Source organism: Thermobia domestica, chromosome 5 (assembly GCF_964235325.1).
Source record: "Thermobia domestica chromosome 5, izTheDome1.hap1.1, whole genome shotgun sequence".
NCBI classification, from domain to species: domain Eukaryota; kingdom Metazoa; phylum Arthropoda; class Insecta; order Zygentoma; family Lepismatidae; genus Thermobia; species Thermobia domestica.
Window position 1 is genome coordinate 62,429,448 of NC_137458.1, and position 21,931 is coordinate 62,451,378.

Sequence of the window (21,931 nt, forward strand, 5' to 3'; positions counted from 1 at the left end):
TTTTTTTCAAATTTTTGAATATATGGAGAATGAAATTAGCGTATATCAGTCATTTTCTTCAATATACAAGTGAATTATCCAAAACTCCCGATTCTCTACCTTTATCAAACACCTTATGAACACATTTTTAAAATTTACAATTGAAATTGCTGATGAAAATAAGTACACTTTGTTATAAGTTCAGTACTTCCAACATACATTTGTGTTATGATCTTTCACTGAACGTAATAAAACTAGATGAACTTCATTCTTCAGTCATATTGTATGGATCGTTTCGGAAGTTGGATTTTTTTCGTTCTGTCTTCTTCCATTAATTCTGTTCTTTCTTTCATTTCCTTTTTCTTTAAATACCAAACTACAATTAATTGTATTTTATAGTAACAAAATTTGACAATTAGCCTTATTTTCACGTTTATTGAAGAACCTCTGTCTATTCGCGCCGTCCGTAGATAATTTTGTTGGCGTCAGTGGAATAACTATATGAAAAATCCGATAAATTTGCTATTTTTTTTACTAAAATACTTTTTATCCCATTTCAAGAAATATTTGTCGAAAAATCCCACAATATGGGATTTTCCCCATGGGTTGGCATCACTGGTGCACAGTGAAAAGTATCACGAACTAGAGGTTTCAATTTCGTCCGGTAAATATGAACCACTAAATGATATTCGCTGTCATCTATCGGCAAGATTTGAAACTTCTACTACCTTCGCAAAAAAGCAAAATTCAAAAATTAACTTGTGTTCAAGAGTTATCGTGTGCACTAACTGACAAGCATAAGTCGCCGTTATACGTTAAGTCATTTATAAATTGACTCCATTAACAAACTGGACAGAGATAACCACTCTAGCTATCTATTACAGAAAACAAAATCCAAAAATTTTGTTTTGTTCAAGAGTTATCATGTACACTAACGGACAAACATAAATCACGGTTGCTTATGAAGATAGGGAAGATAGGGGAATAATGATTCCAGGTGTAAGATGGCCACCTCGGTATATAACGGTGTTCCTCTGGTGACAGAGAGCTGGTACTGCTGCACAAGTCATAGTTAGTGTGGCGCGAAGTGTTGAGAAGGGAGACGTCGCAACCTGCAATTGCGTGTGAAATGAGCGGAGAAAACAATTTTCATGGTACGTCGATATAAGGTATGTAGTGAATATTCTACCTGTTGCTGAAAAATTAATTACGTGAATAAAACGTGTTACACACATAGATAGTGAGTAAGATTTGGTCATCAAACAATCATGCATGATTTCCTTGTGGAAGAGGCGGATAGCAAATAAAAGGGCTTTTGAAAATTATATCTGGGATTGGGGCAAAATGGTTCCTTAAAATTGTTCAGGGGACCAAAAAACCCCGTGACAAATTGAGCAGAGTACCATATTACCCCTTGAATAGTACGAGTTTACGTCATCTTGAAAATACAGAAAAGAACAATGAAGTGAGCGATATGAAATCGAGTAATCCACCTCACAAACGAGTGAAGCGTACGAAGCTGTGGCGAAAATAGAATCAAGTAGTGACGAAGATGGCAATGACGTGATATGTATATTGTATTGTGACACATCACGCAATCAAAGGGTGATGAGGGGGGGGGGGAATTCGTTGTGATCGTTGTTTAGGATAGGCACACGACGAGTGTGCCGGAACAGGTGCGGAGGATGAAGTATGTCTGTGACTTTGTGGTTGACATAGTGCTTCATTGATGATAGACAGTATTATCCGAAAGAACTGCTGTACACATTTCTGTAGACCATTTAATTGTAAAACTAAAGTTTCACGCAGTTTTGAGACTAGTTCTCTAACACGTCAGTGTGTTACGAGACAAGGATCAGTGTGTTAAGAGATAGCCTACTGTGTGTATCGATAGTTGGGCAGTCCGTGCTATTGTGGCGACGTACGTCACTCCTCTTGAGATTGCTACATGAACAACAAGATGTCGTGGCATTCGGTAACTTGTGCATGAGACTTGAAAAACATACGGTTTTGACATTTTCCTGTGTTGAGCTCGTTTAAGGTATTCTGATTTTGTTTCGTCTTCCATTGATATTCTTCCAATCTGAAAACGCGCGTGCCACTCAAGCTTGTCGTTCATATAGGAATTGCAAAAGGGGTAACGCATACAGTCACAATAGCACGGAATGTACAACTATCGATACACGCGGTATCTATCTCTTAACACATTGGCGTTATGAAGGTCAGTGCTGCTGTGACCAAGCGTGTGTCCTCTTTCTGCCATCTGTTGGCATGTTAGAACGTAGTCTCGAAATTTTTTGATAGCTCCTCTATTCCACTTTGTAATTTCTCTTTCATTTAGTTTTATTTTCGTTTTCATAGTTTTCTGCTCGTTATTTTATATAAGGTCAACAAATTGTTTCATTAACATTTTCAATGAATAGGGAAACTAACATTTCCTTATCGAAACAGAACATAATTTTGGTTAATATGTATATGCTCCAAGAATGGGGCCATTTTAAGCAGGGGGTGGAGTGAAACTGTCATTCACAATAGGCTTATTTATAACTTGTTTGGTAAAACTTTCACGCCTTACACCTATTAACATTTGTAGGAGAAAGAATAAAGAATATTGCAAAATCATCGACTTTCCATGCATAGGAACGCTACTAATTCAATTTTAACCTTAAGGTGCCCATCATGCCCGCACCTCCCCTACTAACGGATTGACTCCATTCACGATCTCAGCCGAGACAATTGCTCTAGCTATCTATTGTAGAAATAACTCAAAAGTGTCTTCCGTTTAAGAATCATTGTGAGGAGTAAAGGACGGAGGGACGTACTGAAATTACAAAATTTAAAGTCATACTTGCGTGATCCTTACAAATATTAAAGTTTCGCTTGCGTGATCGTACGGTTACTATATTCGTACGTTCGGCAAAGAGTTATCTTTTGTTAAGGAATATTGTATACCAATACTCCTTATATGTGCACTGTGAGCCCACCTGTCTGGGGAACAAAACATCTTAAGAACTACGTGATGGATCACCATCAAGTTTTTCCAGAATGTAGAGGTTGAAAAACAAATAATCGAGTTTGATTATGGTTTTCGTAGATACATTAGAATGAAGATCTAAAGTTTTAACTGAAAATCCAATCGGAAAACGACTATTAGGAAGACCTAGACGCAAATGAGAGGGCAATATTAAGATGGATCTCGCAAAAAAAAGAAAGAAAAAGAAAAAAGAAAATAGGAATACAAAGTTGAAATTGGTTCCAATTCGCTAAGAACAGAAGTCAATGGAGAGCTTTTGTGAACGGGCACTGAACCTTAGGGTTCTATAAGTCATGCAGTTAGTTATGAGAGTAGAGACGGAATATATCCTTGGAACGCTTAAATAATCTCAGCAAACCACTTCTCACTACCTGTTACTGTTTTTCACCCTATAACAATCAATGAAAAAGCTTGAAATGATTGATATATGCTACTTAGGATTTGAACAGATGGTTAAGACAGAAGATGGTATCTATGAATAAGTTGCTAAATCGATTTTTGAAAACTCTTCTCGTTATTGGTAACTTCCTCTACCCCCCATACCTTGGAATTTCGAAATAAAACTTATGTCAATCGTTTGTACTACGTTTGCACCGGAATGTACGGCAAAAAATTTCGTTTGTACCACTTTCGGTACAAAGTGGTTGCTGCCGTTTCCACAGCTCTCCTTGGAATTTCGAAATAAAACGTATGTGCATCGTTGGTAGTACGTTTGTACTGGAATGCATCGCAAAAAAAATTGTTTGTACCACTTCCGGTAAATATGAGTTTTCATGTGGTGGTCTGTGGAAACGGCAGGACCCCTCCTTGGAATTTCTTTAAAATGATTCGACAATCCCCCGCTTTAAAACATTTATATCTTTCTACCGGAAGTTTTCCCAAACGATTTTTTTTTTTTTTTTTTGGCGATACATTTCAGTACAAAGGTACTACAAACGATTGGCATACGTTTTATTTCGAAATTTCAATGTGTGGGTGGGTTGGGGGAAAGAATGCCGATTTCACATACCACCATTTTAAATCTCTTATATCTTTGTAGCGGAAGTGGTACAAACTGAAATTTTGCGGTACATTCCGGTACGAACGTAGTACAAGCGATTGACATACATTTTATTTCGAAATCCCAAAGTGGTTGCCGGCAAAACGTACCTTCTCGTTATATCTTATGCTTTTTCATTCTTTGTAGATGAATATTGGAACCGAAAGGTGTGTGAATTTCTATCACTTCCTGTTTTAGTAAAGAGTGAAGAATGGAGACGAAATCCATTTCCTGAGCGCTTAATCGATTCTACGAAATCATTTATCACTGCCTCTATTAACGTTTTTGCTCTATCGTAATTAAACGTTATAACTGAAAATGGTAATTTCTGTTACTTTCTGTTTGAGTACCTTCATCAACAAGCTCTATTCCAAACTTTCTATCTTCTATTTTCTGGTATAAAAACTGATTGGAATCCATCAAGTAGATCATTGAGATTTTTGTATCCCGGACGGGACGAACACGCAACAAGATAGAACAATTATATATACATAATGGAGTTTTGGTTAAACCAAATTCCTCAATAAATATACAACAATGACAATCTAGTAGCATTTAAGTAATATTCATATTCTTACCTGTGAACATTTGTTCTATATCAATCATGTGTCCTCCTTCTTGTTTTATATGTCTAAGATAGGCTAATTAGGCCTGAATATTTGAAAGTAACTATGAAATCTGTATTTTGTTAAAAAAAAATCGAACCAGAACCGACAGCCCTACCTTGCAAAATGAGTTTGGTTTACAAAGTTAAAGAAAATATTTTCATCCATATTACAAGGTAACCAAAAAAACTCTTGTTGTTCTAGAGCAGTTATAAATAAAAACAATACAGTGTACGGTACGTACCTTGAGGTTTCGAAGTAATATTCATCAGCATCCAACATCTTTTGTCAACGTTCCTCCAGTTGTATATACAATACCCTGATGATAAAACTTGGGGGTTGTGGATGCAAAGAAGTCCGTGAGTGTGTTCCTCAGGTCTTCCTTATTTGTGAAGGATCTCCCACGGAGGTGGTTGTCGAGAAAATAAAACAGATGATAAGCTAATGGCGCAAGGTCCGATAAATATGGTGCATGACAGTGTCTCCCAGCCAAATTGCTGAAGGGTATCCCGGGTTCTGTTTGTTACATGTGACTTGGCATTGTCGTGCAGGAACAGCACATCTTAATGCCAGCTCCTTCCGCCGCAATGCACGGTGCACCCGTGGCAGCTGTTATGAGTATATGTCTGCAGTGATGGTCTGACCACGTGGAAGGAGTTCATAATTCACCATTTGCAGATAATTCAATCATACAGAGAGGATAACCTTTCGTGGGTGAAGAAGTGGTCTTGAGGTGTGAGAAACAGGATCAAGTAGTGACAACCAATGTCTGGTACGCATGGGAATGTCATAGAGGACGCACTTTTCGTCACCAATGAATAAACGATCAGAGATGAGTGTGTTCAGGTACAGCGTGAGTAAGGACAAACAGGCTGTCTCTCTTGTCCCTTGTTGGCTGCCAACAATGGATGCAGTACCCACTTGCTTAACTTGTATGACTTCCCTATTCCATGCATATGCAGCCTGATTCTTTGAGCGGAAACATGGGACCTTCCTGCAAGTTCATCACACGTTAGACCATTGTACTCTTCGATAGCTGCTTTCAGGGCCTTGTCGTCCAATACATTTGGTCGTCCACTACGAGGTTCATCCAAAGAGCTCACATCTCCCGAACGTAATTTCTTGAACCAATGCCTGGCGTTGCGTTTATTCAAGGCCTTCTCCTCAAATGCCTGGCACATGCAACGACGTGATGAGGCAACCAACAGGGCCACTTTAAGGTCATACAACAAACACATGCGAAAAAGCTACTTCTATACCTCTTTTTCTCTTCGACAATGGATGAGCTATGAATGCTCTATGTGCGAAACGTACCGCTATTACTGAAGGCCGATGGTCAAACTGACTACTGATCGATTGGCAGGCACGTGCGTCATTTCGGTTTCTCTCTGTGAGCTCATGGTTAATGGGACGTCAAAAATGACAAAAACATTTTTTGGTTACATTGTATAATGATCAATTACACTTTTCGTGTTATGGATGAAGGTTTTTCTTAGAAAGGAAATAAATTATACACTTTTAGTTTCGAGCTTGATGAAACTTACTCGCGGACCGTCATTTCGACACTGAAATAAAATGTCCACAAATTAGTGAACACGGTGTTGAAAACTATTACTTCTAACAAGCGCCAAATAAGTGGCGTTAGTTCAAAAATATGTACATAAATAAATATATTACACTTTGGAAGCGACCGAGATTACTTACTTTTTTCTTCAAAGACATCACATCACTATTACGTATTTTTGCCTGAAAAAATTAAAAGCCTAGAATTAGAATGTACGTATTTAGATTCATTAGTAGTATATACTTGAATTAACAATATTTCGTGAGAATATTAGTAGGTATATCTTAAAAACTATTAAGCTGATATAGATTTCTCAATGTTTTTTGAACAAATTTCCTCTGGAACAGACACATTTCGTTATTTACTGGATTTGTGACATTTCTTTCAGCATTGAAAACCATAGTCCATTAGACGTGGAATCTATAGTTCAAATTGGTTTTGAACCGTATTACACTTTCGACAGGAATCAAACACACTTTGTATCAACGAAAATGGGAACACTTTCGGTATACATATGTAACGATTATCAATATAATGATAATGTAGTGTTTTACCCCAACATGTATCAAGTTGCAACCCTAGGTTCGATGTCATTTACAGATATTACATTGATTTTTAAACATTTCTTTGAGAATACTAGACATAACATACTTAAAATTTTTACTTCATGGTCTTTAAAAATATATACTTCATGGTCATATTTTAAAAATAATTTTTAAAGCTTTCTTACTACAAATATACAATGTAATTTGTTATTTATCTATTTATTTATTTATTTGTCAGTCTTATATCTGAGATGTTAATCCATCGAGAATAATAACTTTATTACAAAAGTTATTCTTCAATTTGCTAGGAAAAACTAATTTGAACAATACTTAAGATAGGAGTGGATTTTTATTCTTGATAAATTTAGGTCCTTGTGATCTTTGTTAAGCCCGCATTTGTTTCGATTATTGTCATTTCACATCATTCCTTACTCTCATTCAAGTTTTGTTTATAGGCTTTAAGATGTAGTTTCAGTTTACCATGGTCTGTCCGTAAAATAATTAGAATAAATCCAGGAATATACGTTTATAGCAAATGAAAGTACAGATTACTAAAACTCTTCAAAATGGATTCCTTGTGCATCGACACACCGTTCCCAGTGCCTGTTCAATTCGCCCTCCTCTTCTTGGAAAGTGCCGATAGGAATCTCGTCCAGGGACCTCGTCACGGTCTTTTCGACGTTATCCAGCGTTCTAAAATGGTTGCCTTTCAAGTCCGGCGAGGTCAAATTGGGGCTGTAGGGCAGCTGCGACTGCGTTTCCACCTTGTGCTTGTCCATGTACTCATCACGAGGAAGGCAATGTGGAACGGTGCGTTCTCGTGGTACAGCCTCCAGTTGGCAAAGATCTTTCTTACGTGTTGCACTCTTTCCCGCAGCCTTTTGAGAACTTCTACATAAACCTTACTGTTCACCGTTTGTCCCTGGAAATTCTTTGTGTATAACACCTGACCCTGGGTATCGCCTTCACTCGGAGTTGCTCATCCTTGCTTTTTCCTGGTGCTGGGCGCTCTTCATGCGGCACTCTGTACTTTGTCTTTTTTACTCGGGGTTGTAGTCAAAGACCCACGACCCCTCACCAGTAACCACCTATCTAAAAAAATTAGGGTAGCTTTCACAGCGGTCCAACAGTTCACGCGATATTGTCACGTGAGCTGCCTTCTGATGTTCCGAATGCACTTTGGCGACTATCTTGACACACATCTTTCCCATGGCTAAACCTTCTGTAAGAATGCGATGCACTGTGGGTTTCGGAATATTGTTCTCTTCTAGTTACAGTTTGACACTCAGGTGTCGATCGGAATTGATTTTGTCTCTCACGTGTTGCAACATTATCGTCGCACTGTATCATTGACGGACGTCCAGAGCTTTCCACCGTAGTGAACCTCCTCTCTGTCCATCCGAAACATCATTTGTCAGAAAAAAACATTCCTTTGTATATACATTGCTTCATCTCCGTAACCATCTTTGAACATGATCATGGTCTTCGAACCCATTTTTCCGTGCGTAACTCAAAATTTGGTCACACATCGTTGCTCCATTGAACGTGACATCGTAAAGTTTTGATATGAAGTTGCACAGGGATTCAATCTAGAAGCAATCTTCACACTGTAACGGCGTGCAGGCAACTGACGTGATTCGCATTGCTTTCTCCATCACCTTTCCCGCCATAAATCGACCCAGTCAGCTGTCCACGTTGGCGGCCGGGAACACATCATTCTACTTATTTTTGGGACAGATCATGTACGTACCAGAAAAATCGATGCAAATAGGTTTCCAAATGAAGAAATAAAAGATACGACTTCATAAAATGAATAAATATACATATTAAACTCGCTTTCCAGGTCGATTAAATTTATTTCTCGTTTATTTTTATATCTTCTTATTCTTTTTCTAGAAATTTTCTTGGCACCGATTTTTACGGCCACCAGAAGGAAACAACCATAGAGTTAATGTATTGTTGTAACAAATCTTTGAATTCACTGTTTAATTTGAATAGATTTGAGGGATAAATCGACCAATTCTTCTCTTCTTTCTTTTTCTTTATTGAATTAATTACTGTTACTTACACCCTACATGCAGTACATGTATAAGTAAAGCGTGGGTAAAGAAGTTTTTGGGTAAAGAAAATACAAGCAACAATAAATACAACTAGCAAACCCGCACGTCCTGCGCAAGTGCAGGACACTATTGTTGACTAAATAATTGAATTTTTATGTATTAATCTTCCCTCCAACTTCCCTCCCTTAGGTTCTACCGTCAAAGTGAAAATATTTTTAAAAGACTTTCCACGCTCGAACGTCAACTATGTTTAAAATTTGATTGAGATTGGTCGTTTGGTTAAAGAATTATTACGTTGTATTTATTTTTTTAAATAATTCCCCTCCTTCACTAAGTTCTACCGTCAAAGTGAATAGCTAAAAACACTCCCAGGCCAGAACTGCATCTACGTCAAAAATTTGATCGAGATTGGTCGGGTGGTTCAAGAGATTACAAGTCACAAACCTAGTCACTTTCAATTTGGATATGAAGCTTTTTGGTCACAGACGCTATTAATATATAGAGCTCCCATTTAAGAGAGTATTTTGTACATATACAGTAGATGAGTAAAAGCAAGATCTTCCAGTAAAATAAACACATGCATTGTCAAAATTTTAAACGACACAAAAAATCGTTTAAAAAATCTCGTAAACTACATAAGTTTCAAGTATATCATTTTGTTCATTTCATTGTCATCCACACCCGTATCCACGGGGGGTCTAGACGGGTCGCCCCCGAGGACTCTGCTTTGACAGGTATTCAAATAATACAGAGTGAAGATGAGCGGTAGTACAAACTAGAAATAGTATTTCTTGCTTTTTAAAGCGGTATCGCATCGTAGGTTGGCACACAAAATCAAAGGTATGCAAACGAAAAAATTGGATCGCAACATGCACTCCATAGACTTTCCTGCATAAGAAAAGGATTCTGTGTTGATATCACACTCACATGTTTGTGGTAATTCTCCGCTCGAAAATATTATGTTTCTTTTTAGGTTTCTCTTTGGTTCTCACTAACACATACCAACTCACTATGATTTAAATACTCTATTACTTGGTACTAGCTGTACGCAAAATTGACGACAAAGAAATAATGTGCACTTCGACAATGGTCTTTTGAAATGCAAAACCTTAGGTTAGTTTCTGGAAATTAGATAACTAGCGAAAAATAGGCAACTTTAGCAGCATCGTCCTTTTCTGTCCTCTGTTGTTTGAAGCTCTGGCAAGTAATTCATAAATGATACACTCGTTCATAACTATGTGGGCCGCGGTGGCTTAGTGGTAGAGCGTTCAGATCTGGTGTATGGGGTCATTGGTTCGATCCCAACTCGCACCAAATGAGCTTTGTAGTAGACAAACACCATGTACGTGGGTTTTTCTCGGAGTTATCTCGTTTCTTCCCACCTCCTTCATTCCACATTTCACTCATTTTTCATCATCGTCTCCTTCAGCCAAGCCAGCAAACCATGGAACGCAAAACTTAAGGATTTCATTTCACTTCACTTCGTACATAATTATTTCATAGTGTTGATCCAGAAATATTTTGCTACTACCCCTTGTTTTCCATTGCGATAGTGAAAGGAAAGTTTTATTTGATTTACAACTTTTAGAAAATGAAAAATTGAACTTGATCCTCGTCTCATTTGAAGACAATAGGAATTAGAAAATTAACATTTGTGCGAATTAAGTTATTGTGCTTTTTGCCATAAAAATGAAGGCACTTCATGAGCTACGCAATGCTACCTCTCCATTTCTTGACAATATTGCGGATTAAGCAAACGAAACTCCATATGTATGTTTAGAGCTCAAAAAATACGCCAGTAGTTCCTAATAATAATGTTAATAGTTCTTATTGGAACAAATTTTTCATTTACTTATGTACTGTGTATATAAAAAGAATATTGTTACATAGCAGATTCTATTTATTGTCGTTTGCCTTCTCTTATGGTGGCACAATAGGTACAATTAACAGTGGCCACGTACTTCAGACACATTCATATAATACTTGTAAATAACAACAATTAAAATTAAAATACCTTTTCAATGAAGAGCCCCATTTCATTTTTCAGCTTTTCAAGCTCTTCTGAGTCAAGAAGATGCTGAAATAGTAAAAACAAATACATTATAGGAGTACTCGTACACACAGTCATACCCACATACAATATTTTCAGGTGTGCTCATTATGTACTGATCATATGCATAATACATCTATTTTCTAAAGTCAATACCTACAATTGAAGAGTTAGCTCCAAAAAGGCATATACAGATCAAAAAAGTCTTTTTCCGCAACTTTTACGATAGTACAGTTTTATGACTTATTATTGCCGTGTGTTTTAAAGTTGGACAAGTTAAAGAAACTTTTGCCACACAACACATATGGTATAAGAAATATTTTACTCACTTTTCATTTTCGTTGCTAATCTTATTGTTCAAATTTTTCCGAACAATGGAATCTTCTTGAAATGTGGTGCGCTTTTCTTTAATAGTGACTTTATTATATGTCAATTTTGCACTTCATTATTTTCTTTCTGTATTATCAGGATGGATACTGGAGTTTTTGTATTATCAGGATGGGCAGAGCATAGACCACGCTGGCTGTACATTTCCTCCCACATATTGGAAAGGCAATTTGTTCAAACAAATGTTACTACCAGATTCAAATATTCGAACATTTCACAGTCTTTTTAAATTCGACATATGGCGAATCTTTTTAAATATCCTCCATGGAAAGGACATGCACCTATATGATCCCTTATTAGGGCTAACTCCTCAATTGAATGAAACACATGCTTCTCAGACAAGTAAATGTTTTAATGTATTACCTAACCAACAACTTACTTTTGCTACGCTCTGAGTGGGGTACAGCTCCTGTAAAATGATTCTACAGTACATAGTGTTAACATTTTGCTACATATACAAGGAGTGCTTCCAAGCTGTAAAACACGATTCCAAAATCTGAAATCTAGATTTAATAGACCACTTCAATGTCTGATTTTTTCCAGAGTGAAAGCTGATAATGATCAAAAATAACTAACTTACGTCATAGTAAATGTTTGAGAATGGTAAAATTCCTGACTGTCGTAAAATTTTCAGATCTAATCATGTAAGCAACTAATAATAAAGTATAGTAATGTATCAATATTATCTAGGTGATTCAAAAGATTTATTACTAAATGTTATAAATATATCAGTGATGCCAAGTTCGTGATGCCAAACACATGACAAACTAACTTGGTTACTGTCTACCTTTTTCTTGTATACTAGTAACCTTTCTTTTTCTTGCGTGTATTTGATTTGGAATTCAAAACTCTCTCTTAGCCTGGCATGTGGGAGCATCAATTAACTTTTAGAGCATTTGTTGTTGGGCAATGAGCTGTTAAAAAATGTTGGTAAGTAACAATTACTAAAAAGCAAGAAGTTGCAAATACATACGTATATTAATATATACAAAAAAACTTGAAACAAAACAAAATGTAAACATTAACAATAACTAAACTAACACATAAATAGGATAATAAAATAATAAGTGCATTTAGATAAATAAGAGTAAAGAGGTGCAGTGAAAGCATCAAGGCATGTTGTAATGGACGACATTCATGCTCATGATAATGAATGCAGTGCACATCACATCACAAGACAATGAAATAAGTTAGTGAGACGGATGCTGGTTAGTTTTCTGTCTTGGGACGGCTCAAGACTGATGAAAAACGTTGGGAAGCCCTTATTAGTGTTGTGGGAGACAGTGCTATGATGGTAAAAGATTAGGAATATCATGATGAATGAGCTGTCGTCGGAAAAATCTTGCATGACGATGATCGTCTTGACGTTTTCGAGAATAAATGGAAATGAGGACGCTGAGTGAAGTATAACAGTATCGGAAATTTGGTCTTCCTCCAAGTCTATGAACATGGTCTCGAGAAACATATCTTTATATGAATGAAGACAGTTAACTAATATTTTTGCCGTAAGAGAGCAATGTGTTGGACAAGCGGAGGAAAATCAATCTTATTATAAAGATCATCATTGGGGTATGGTAGTCTTATGCGAAATGCAAGTCTGATAGCATGACGTTCGAGAATTTCTAATCTATTGTAAAACTTCTGCGGAGCAGAGCACCACGCTATATGACCGAAAGTGGGGACACTGCGCATAAAGGCTTTGTAAGTATTCAGTAACAATTTAGAGTTTAAACTCCAGTTTTGACCCACAAGTCGTTGTAAAAGCTGTAATCGATTCTTTGCTTTCCCATCAAGTTTCTGGAGTTGGGCTGTCCACCACAATTTATTATCAAAAACAATACCTAAATAGGTAACAGTTTTAGTCGGCTGTAGAAGATGATCACCGCACGTATCCGTAGCAAATTTGGATTACGATGAACCTTACTTTGTCGGTTAGGCGGTAAAATTGCTAGCGTCTGTGTGTTTATCTTCGTTAACAGTGAGTCTCAATTTATCACACCATTGAAGAAATGTTGTAATTGTAGCCTGTAAGTGGACATTTATTTTCTGGATTACCAAGTATGAGAAAAATGGTATCATTCGCATATTGGAACAAATATGTATTAGGTGCTGGAGATGGTAAATCCGATGCATAGAGGATGTAAAGAAGTGGTGATAAGCTTGAACCCTGTTGTACGCGGTTGAGTGGGAATATCGGATGTGATAATGTACCATTGATGTTCACATGTGCAAAACGATTCAGTATAAACGAGTATATAACTCGAAGGTAAGTAAGAGGAATTCCGAGTTTCAATAGTTTATAAAATAAGCCGTAATGCCAAATGCGGTCAAACGCCTTATCGAGGTCCATGAGTACGAGGCAAGACGGTAATGCTTTGTTATAATGATAATGTTATAATGATCGAAATCCTGTTTGATGAGAAGGTAGAAGGTTATGCTCGCTAAGGTATGGATGGAGACGACGTACCAGGATTTTTTTCAAATAGTTTATCCAAAGTAGAAGTTAATTGTATGGGTCAATATGAAGTCACGAAGTGAGGTGGTTTGTTAGGTTTTAAGAACATACAGGCCTTAGATACCTTCCAGTCCTGCGAATAATAGGCAGTGCATAAACGTATGTATTGTTGCTAAGAAGAGAAAAACTGCAGTGAGCATTCTTTAAGAATTCTGTAAGACATACTATCGAAACCAGGAGCAGTATTGCGTTTGTGTTTGAGGGCTCCGCGTATTTCATCAGGAGTAATCGCCTGAGTCAAAGGACTGGTGTTATCTAACTCAAGCAATATCGAAGGCTGAAGTAAGTTGCTAATTGCCGGTTCAGATATTCGTGGACTTAAGCGATGTATGGAAACAGGCGGTGTAAAGACTGCTTGCAAATGAGATGTAAAAGCGTCAGTTTTTGCCTGATCTGTTTGCAAAGATGATCGTCCTGTACAAGAGTGTATGTGGTACTAACTTTCTGCTCAGTTAATAGGTTAAATTTTTCCAGTACCTTGTATGATGTGTTTCAGTGTTCAGCTTGTTGCATGTTTTACTCCAGCTAAGCCGTTTATGGGCAACAATGTAGCTGTGAACTGTGCGTTGCTAACGACGCATCTGAGCCAAATATTCTGGATTTAGTGTCTTTTCATATTCACGGATTTTCGTACAAGTGAAAGATATTCAGATGGCAACATTTTTTACCATGGTAGGTAGAGATATTTTTATTAACACTTTCAACAAGAGCAGTAGTAAAGCTCTGAACGGCATTGTTGAGATCAGTGTCAACTGATCCATTGCTATACTGATATCAGTCCGATACTGTTCCCAGTTAGCTTTATCGTACAAGAATAGAGTTCTTTCGAATGATGGAGGCGAAGGTTGGCGTACATGGTTGATTTAACTTTTATGGGTAGATAATCACTATCAATCCAAAAGAGATACAGTGTCTTTAGCAACTAATGTAGGTGTACTAATAAGAATATCAGGGGTAGTTAGGCTACTGGGCCTGGTATGCCTGGATAGGTTATATATATGGCCATGTAAACCGAGAGATGTATAATCAAAGAACTGAGGTTTATCTCTGTCGGAGCGGCTGTGGATATTGACATCCGCCAAGATTAGAAGATTGTGATACTGGGAAAACAAATAACGAAAGAATCCTAGCGGATTTATATACCCGGAAAGGACATAGATCGTAGCAACAGTTAGCGCCAAGTTTGAAAAATAGATCATCGTCACTAAGTGCTCGGACAATGGAACATTTATTGGTACAGAGTGACATGTATAAGAAAATTCATTGTGGATTGGAATTGCTACACTGCCTTGTGCTCTGGCGTTGGTATCTGGGTAATCATGCTGTACAAACTGATACCTAGGAAAATGTACGGTATATGCTGGTTTAAGCGTTGTCTCGTTTAAAGCGAATATATCGACTGTTTCTTCTAAAAGTAGTTGTTCAAATAGTATTTTATGTTGAGATAACTTTCAAATATTCATAAAAAGGATGGCAAGACCCATACTGAGACAGAAAAGGTTCGGTTTAAACTGCAGTATCACGTGGTGTAATATGAAAGTGAACAAATGGACCAGAATATGTGGCATACAGATTAACTTGAAATATAACAGAGGCCGCCGCAATAACGTTGTCAAGAATGAGCTGACCTTGAAATGGAAAAATATTTTGGAAAATAAGAGTGATATATCTCAGGACGTTTTCCACGGTGATGGGTGGAGCAATAGATTGCAAGAATGGTACTGAAACATCCGTCGTACGAAGCGGAACTGTCATTTCTGGTTGATTTGGATCATGTGCCAGCTTAGACTTGCATTTGTAACTGTAAGTAGGGTGCGAAGTACTGGAACATGTGGAACAATGTGGTTGCTTTCCCGTATTAGAGCACTCCTTGGTTCCATGTTGTCCTGCACAATACCCACATTTGGGAACATTTTGACATTTTGACGTAACGTGCGCATTGTAAGTTTGACACTTCTCGCATCTAACTGGGAGAGATGCGGTAGTACGGGGTGCCTCAACCCGGTGTCGTTGTTTGAAGATGTAATCTCCGTCTTGCAACAAGGTATCAATAGAAGTTTGGGACGTGGTTAAGACACGAACCATGAATGTAGCACCAGTGTTATTTTTAATGCGAATACATTTCGTTACGTCAATGCCTTCTGCCTTTAGTTCCTCGAGAACTTCATCGTCCGTTATTTCCGGTAAACACCTCGAATAACAACAGACATCATTGGTGTGCGAGGTGGTGGTGGATTCTGCTTTACCTTATCAATCAGATTCGAAAGCTTGGCATTTTTACAAAATATTTCATAACTGGCTTTGTTACGGAGTGTTATGCCGAATTTCTCGTCATCTGACTTTATGATAACACCATTCTTGGTGAAAACAATTTGGTATCATCATCAAGGTATTTCATGATCTGATTAAAAATGTGACGACTATTGCTGTATTTGGCGTCATAATTGGTCAATAGTAATGAATAAATCTTCGGACGGGTCGGTGGTGCAACATAGATAGGAGATGTTACCGAAGTAGACGGTGTAGGCTCTGGCGGATTTGTAGTGAACTGTATTTCTTCCGTACGTTCAGGTGGTTTCTGTATATAAGTAGGTGAACGGGATCGAGAGCGTTTATCTACAGATTCAGCACTACTTTCAGACAACGGTCGACCGCGCCGATTCTTACGAGGATCCCTTCCTGTATCTTCCGAGGGATTGCAGGTGGGGGCACAACTATCCCAGGTAACTGATGCATGATCCAAATGGATCAAAGCAATGAAAACAAGATATTCAGAAGTGGGTAGTATACAGGCGAAGAGCACCCCGTTCGGATAGGTGTTACTAAAGACAAAGGAGTTGGTCAGAGTATGACTGCAAACAATGACCTTCAAAATCTAAGATAAAACCCTCCATAAGATGAGGACCTTCTGTCAATCTCCTAAGTAGAGTATCTGTACTGATCTCCCAAGTGTGTGTGCAATACTTGATCACTGCATAGTACAGTAACTAACTACAAGAGGAGTTAGGTTCGAAGGAAGATGCTGAAAGTAAATATAGTACTGCAGTATTTTAATTGCTTACCATATATATTCTTGCTATGAGAGCTTCCACTTTTTCTCGTTTTCTTCTTTGCAATCTTCGACTCTACAACGAGAGAATAGTTTATTTCGAATGTTCGATAAATAATAAAACTCAAAATAAGTTGTTTCGACGCATCTAAAATATTCTCCATTGCAATCAAGCTTACTATCACATTTCCTCTGATTATGTTTTTAATTAACGAAAGACTGTTAACCAGGGGTGCCCACAAGGGGGGGCTATGACGCAAACTGCGTCATTGAAATATTTGGGGGGGTTAAAAATCTATATAAATATGTTTGAGAGGGTGTAAAAATTAACCGAAAAGATTTTTTCATGGAAGAACACCTACGGATAGGCAATTGAGGGGGGGTGCGTCATGGACATGAGGGGGGGTGGGCACCACTGTGTTAACAAATCATGTATACCTACTTTGCTGCAGCTGGGAAGTTAACTATATATCTGTATTCAATATCTAACTCAAACCACATATGAACGGGTTAAAGTTACAGTGATGTAAGCCAGTTTTCAAAAAGAAAAACTTAGAAACCAGTTCTAAACGAATCAATTTGTTAACTGAAAACGTAAGTTAGTGCTTTATTCAACTGTAAACAGATGGCAGTGGAGGTTCTGATGATAAACAGCTAATGTATTAACGAATTTATTAGGTACAATACAATTTGCGTTAGTTTCTGGGAAACAAAATAAAGGTGTCTTACACCACTGCAAACTTTACCCCGTCCATATAATCCGGCAGTCACAAACAATTAGCTGTATATTTGAATAATCATCATAATTATTCTATCATTGGCAAATCTCTTGTAGCAACTGAGAGGTTTCCGTGCACCACGCTATTCAGTTGACCTCTTCGTCTTAACGTGGGAATTTTCTGTTCTAATACTCTCTCCAGCCTCTTTCGCCCTCCTCATTTCTTTTCAGTACCTTCTAGTACGCCCGGCATTATGCATTTCCTTTTCATCCAATATCCGAAATAGTTTCTCTTCCTCTTTTCTTAAATTACATCTACCTAGATAAAATTGTTCTTTTTTCTCTCACTATTTTTAACACGTTCTCATTCGTTTTCTGTTCCACCTTGTCCACACATTCACATTTTGAAAGCCTTTGTCCTTTTTTTGTTTCTGCCCATAGAGTACTATAATACTCCAAACAGAACAACAACCTTTTTCTTAATCTTTGTTTATTCGAGGACGCACAAAATAGTTTTCTTACATGGACACTTCTACCATTTTTCAATAAAAGTAACTTTACATATAGAACAGCGGTATCATTAATCTGTAAAATGCCTTCCTATCAGTTGACTTGCTAACTTTTGATCTTTGGTAGAAGCAGAATTTGTTTTTATGGTTGCATTCTTATTCCAATGCGGCTTAGAATTTCATCAAGCCTCTTTCAATTGGATAGTTGAGGAAACCTGAGAGTAAAGGCAGACAAAGTCCGCTGCTAACTTCACTACCATGATAAAAACTTTTACTCCACGTGCCGTTATTATTCCATAGTCCGACCCCCCTTTTTTTTAACATCTTATTTTAAAACGGTGTCTCATAAAGAACACAACATTTGAAATGGTCCTGTCTGTTTTAGTAAGTTGGCAACACTTAACGTTACACGATTTTCATTTGTTGTCTTCGTGGTTAGTATTCGTGAAGCGCCGAATAACGTATGATCGCTGTCTGTTTTCTTTAAGGATAGGAATTGAGCGATTCACGACGAAACAGTGTGTTGTCACAATGATCGACATATTTGTCCCTCCTGAAGCGCGCCATTCTCATCCGTACAGAAAACAGATGATGATTATGTGTTGTTCGGCGGTCCATGATTACTAACCACGAAGACAACAGATACAAATTATGTAACGTTCACTGCTGCCAACTTACTAGAATAGAAATGGTGAGTATTTCAAAAGTTGCGTTATTTATGGAACACCCTTTACGCTGGTTGGGCATACGAGAATGCAACATTGGGAGATCCGTACGTCCGTAACTGTATCAGACAACTTTCGAACAAAAACAAATATACGAATTATGCCTTTTCTTCCAATAGATAGCTAATGCTACTATTTCACCCAAATTCGTAAACCCGTCTAACATTTCAGCAGTAACAGTGATGTTAACGGTGGTTATCCACATCGCATTCTCTACTATTGAAATAAAGGTGTATAATTGTAGATTGATTGAAGTTACACATCTCGCCGTTAGATGGCCGCATATTCTGCTACAGTTCAGGACTAAATTGAAACAAAATGGTTTCCTCCCACTCTTACTGTCTTAACAAACAGAGCTTATTAATTATTTGTTAACTGAGAATTCATAAAACTCTAGTTTAGCGTCTTGCTAGATAGGGACTTCGCCCCTGAAACCCACGAATTTGCTCGGTTTACGTATTCGCTCAGCTCTCATACGGTTCAGTTTTGCTTCCGTTCTTCACACGCCGATAATACGTTTATGGCATTAAACTTTGAGAAAAATTTTAATTCCCTTTTCTCCCTTAGAATACGCATTTCAATCCAAGTAAAATGGTAAGAATCCTTATTGGCCCAAGAGTTAATTGTGTTTAAAAATCTCATTTGAAATTGTGTTTAAAAATCTAATTTGAAATCTCACCCTTCCTTTAGCCTCAAGATAAGACTGACAACTTCGAAAACCCTCCTTTTTTGTATAATTCAGAAAAGATAGGAATTGCACTTCTTCCCTCTTTAAAAGGGGAATTTTGGAAACGCTGTGGCATATTCCCACTAGTTTTAAATACTAAGTTCCATATCCCTAACATGTCTATAATATTAAAGGATTTCTTGGAGTTGCCATCTTTTTACAACAATTGCACCCATCACCTTTTTTGTTACCGTCTTTTCCTTCCCTTATGATGAAAACAAAAAAAAAACTATTAAACTTGTCTTTAGTTATTTCAAGTGTAGTGCTCTCAGCGGGTCAGGTCGGGTCGGGTTCAAGACCGACCCGACCCGTCCCGTGACCCGAATTGACTGACATGACCCGACCCGACCAGTGATCCGACCCGATTGACCCGACCCGGCAACCCGACCCGATCCGACCCGTTTGAGAGCAGTACGTCACGACACTGGGTGAACGCCAAAATGCACTCCCATTGGCAATTAAACCCGGACCACGTGTATCGAAGTCTTACACGTTAACCACTAGCTAGATCAATCGGAGGATTTGTATATGCATCTTAGGGAATACCGGTATTTGGCACTTTTGAGGTTTGGTTATTTCTTTTTATAACTGATAACAATATCCGACGTGGAAGAAATTTATTTTTTTTCTTGCTTTAGTTCTATGTGATGAAATTTTTCTTCAAGGTCAGTGTTCTCACCAACGTTCGGAAGCCAGGGGGTCTTCTCGGAATGCAGTAGCAAGAGTCTCCTGGCGGGGACAAAAGGAAATCGTTTAACTACAATGATAAGGGTTGAGGAAACGGGAGAACAACTGTGATTTTTTCCAACCCTTCAACTTTCATTCCAAAATAGGTTCTTATGATTCCGGAACCCGCGCTACTTTGATTTTTCTTTCTCGATCATTAAAACGTATTTTACAGTATATATAGTTGCACGTAAGAATATACATAATATGCATTTTTTAATTTAAAATTTAAAAATACAGTATGATAATTAATTATAAAGTACTAATTTAATTTCATCACTTTCAGCCCACCAAATGAAATTCAAACAATTCGCACCCTGGGTCTTGGTCATCAATACTGTGTCTTATTCTTTGTCTTGCACAGTCAAGTCTTGGTCCTGCATTTCGTAGTCTTGGTGGTCTTTCATGCTATACAAGAGCCAAGAATGCTCGCCTCATCGATACAAATGAAGACCAAGTGTGATTTTGATTATGGTCTTTCATACTATACGTAAAGCAAGAAAATACGCTCATCGCTACTTGGTGATCACCAAAACAAGACCAACAGCAAGATTACTATGCACTTCGCCTTGCATATCCAATCTTTATCTTGTTCTTGTATAGATGTTCTTGAGCTTGGTGAAATGAAATGAAATATTCAGTTTAAGGTACCTCGATTCTGCACCGAGGCTAAGGGAGATGGTAACCAGCAGAAATGAATGAAACAGTGGAATGAAGAAAGTGGGAGGAAACAGAAGAAACCCGAGAAAACCCACTAAACGTTTCTCCACTACAAAGCCCACTTAGCACAAGCTGGGATCGAACCATGGACACCACGCACCAGAGATGAATTCTCTACCACTGAGCCACCGCGGCCCCTCTTGGGCTTGGTCTTCCATATCCAATCTTTCCTAAACTCAATTGACCAAAGTGAACTGACCCGACTGACCCGACCCGAAACCCGACCCGAGCTGACCCGATCCGTTTGAGAGCACTATTCAAGTAAAAAGTATAAATATCAAACTTTATATCCCTAATCTTAAGGTATTTCCAGATGACCATCTTGTTTTGACAATTGCAACCTCTTACCTTGGACACGTTTATTAACTATTTTATCCCCCGATTTCTTTTTTTTTTCTTCGCCTTTTTCCTTCCCTCTTAGAGGAAATATTAGAAAACGCTGTAGGCATGTCTTTAATTATTTAAAATCAAAAGTCTTCGTACCAAATTTCATGTCTCTAAGTTTAACAGATTTTGAAAAAATGCATTCCTACTCTTTTTTTCTACCCGGCTTTTTCCTTCCCTTCTATGGGAAATATCAAAAAAGCACTGAAACATGAATTTGATTTAAACTACTTGTTGAGCAAAACAATAGGTTTGTTGCAAAAATTACTATGAGTTAGATTCAGATTCATAGTGTCTGATGAAGCCAAATGGATAGTTAGCGAGACTGTTACACGATAATAATTTTTACACTACACATATTATTTTGCTCAACGAGTAGTTTAATTAAAATTTACATATACTAAAAGTAAAACTTGAACAATGGAAAACACAGAAACATGCTTCTTATTATTATAAATGAAAAATTTACATATCACGTTTTATGTCTCTAACCTCAACGAATTTCGAAATATGCAATCCAATGATCCAAATATAACAATTGTAACCTCACCATTTCTTATTCTCGCCATTTTTCTTCCCGCTTGTTTCCTTAGCT

At 37.6% G+C, this 21,931-nt stretch overlaps 1 protein-coding gene across 1 annotated transcript in view; it reads right to left on the reverse strand.

Annotated features, from left to right (window-relative positions):
* LOC145684654 (uncharacterized) overlaps positions 1-21,931 on the reverse strand; it is a 66,699-nt gene that overhangs the window by 20,213 nt on the left and 24,555 nt on the right. The window contains exons 5-7 of the mRNA XM_081757045.1: positions 16,841-16,903; positions 10,841-10,903; positions 6,362-6,403 (exon numbers count right to left, since the gene is read on the reverse strand). Coding sequence (XP_081613171.1) covers positions 6,362-6,403; positions 10,841-10,903; positions 16,841-16,903 — 168 coding nt within the window. The remainder of the gene's footprint in view (positions 1-6,361; positions 6,404-10,840; positions 10,904-16,840; positions 16,904-21,931) is intronic.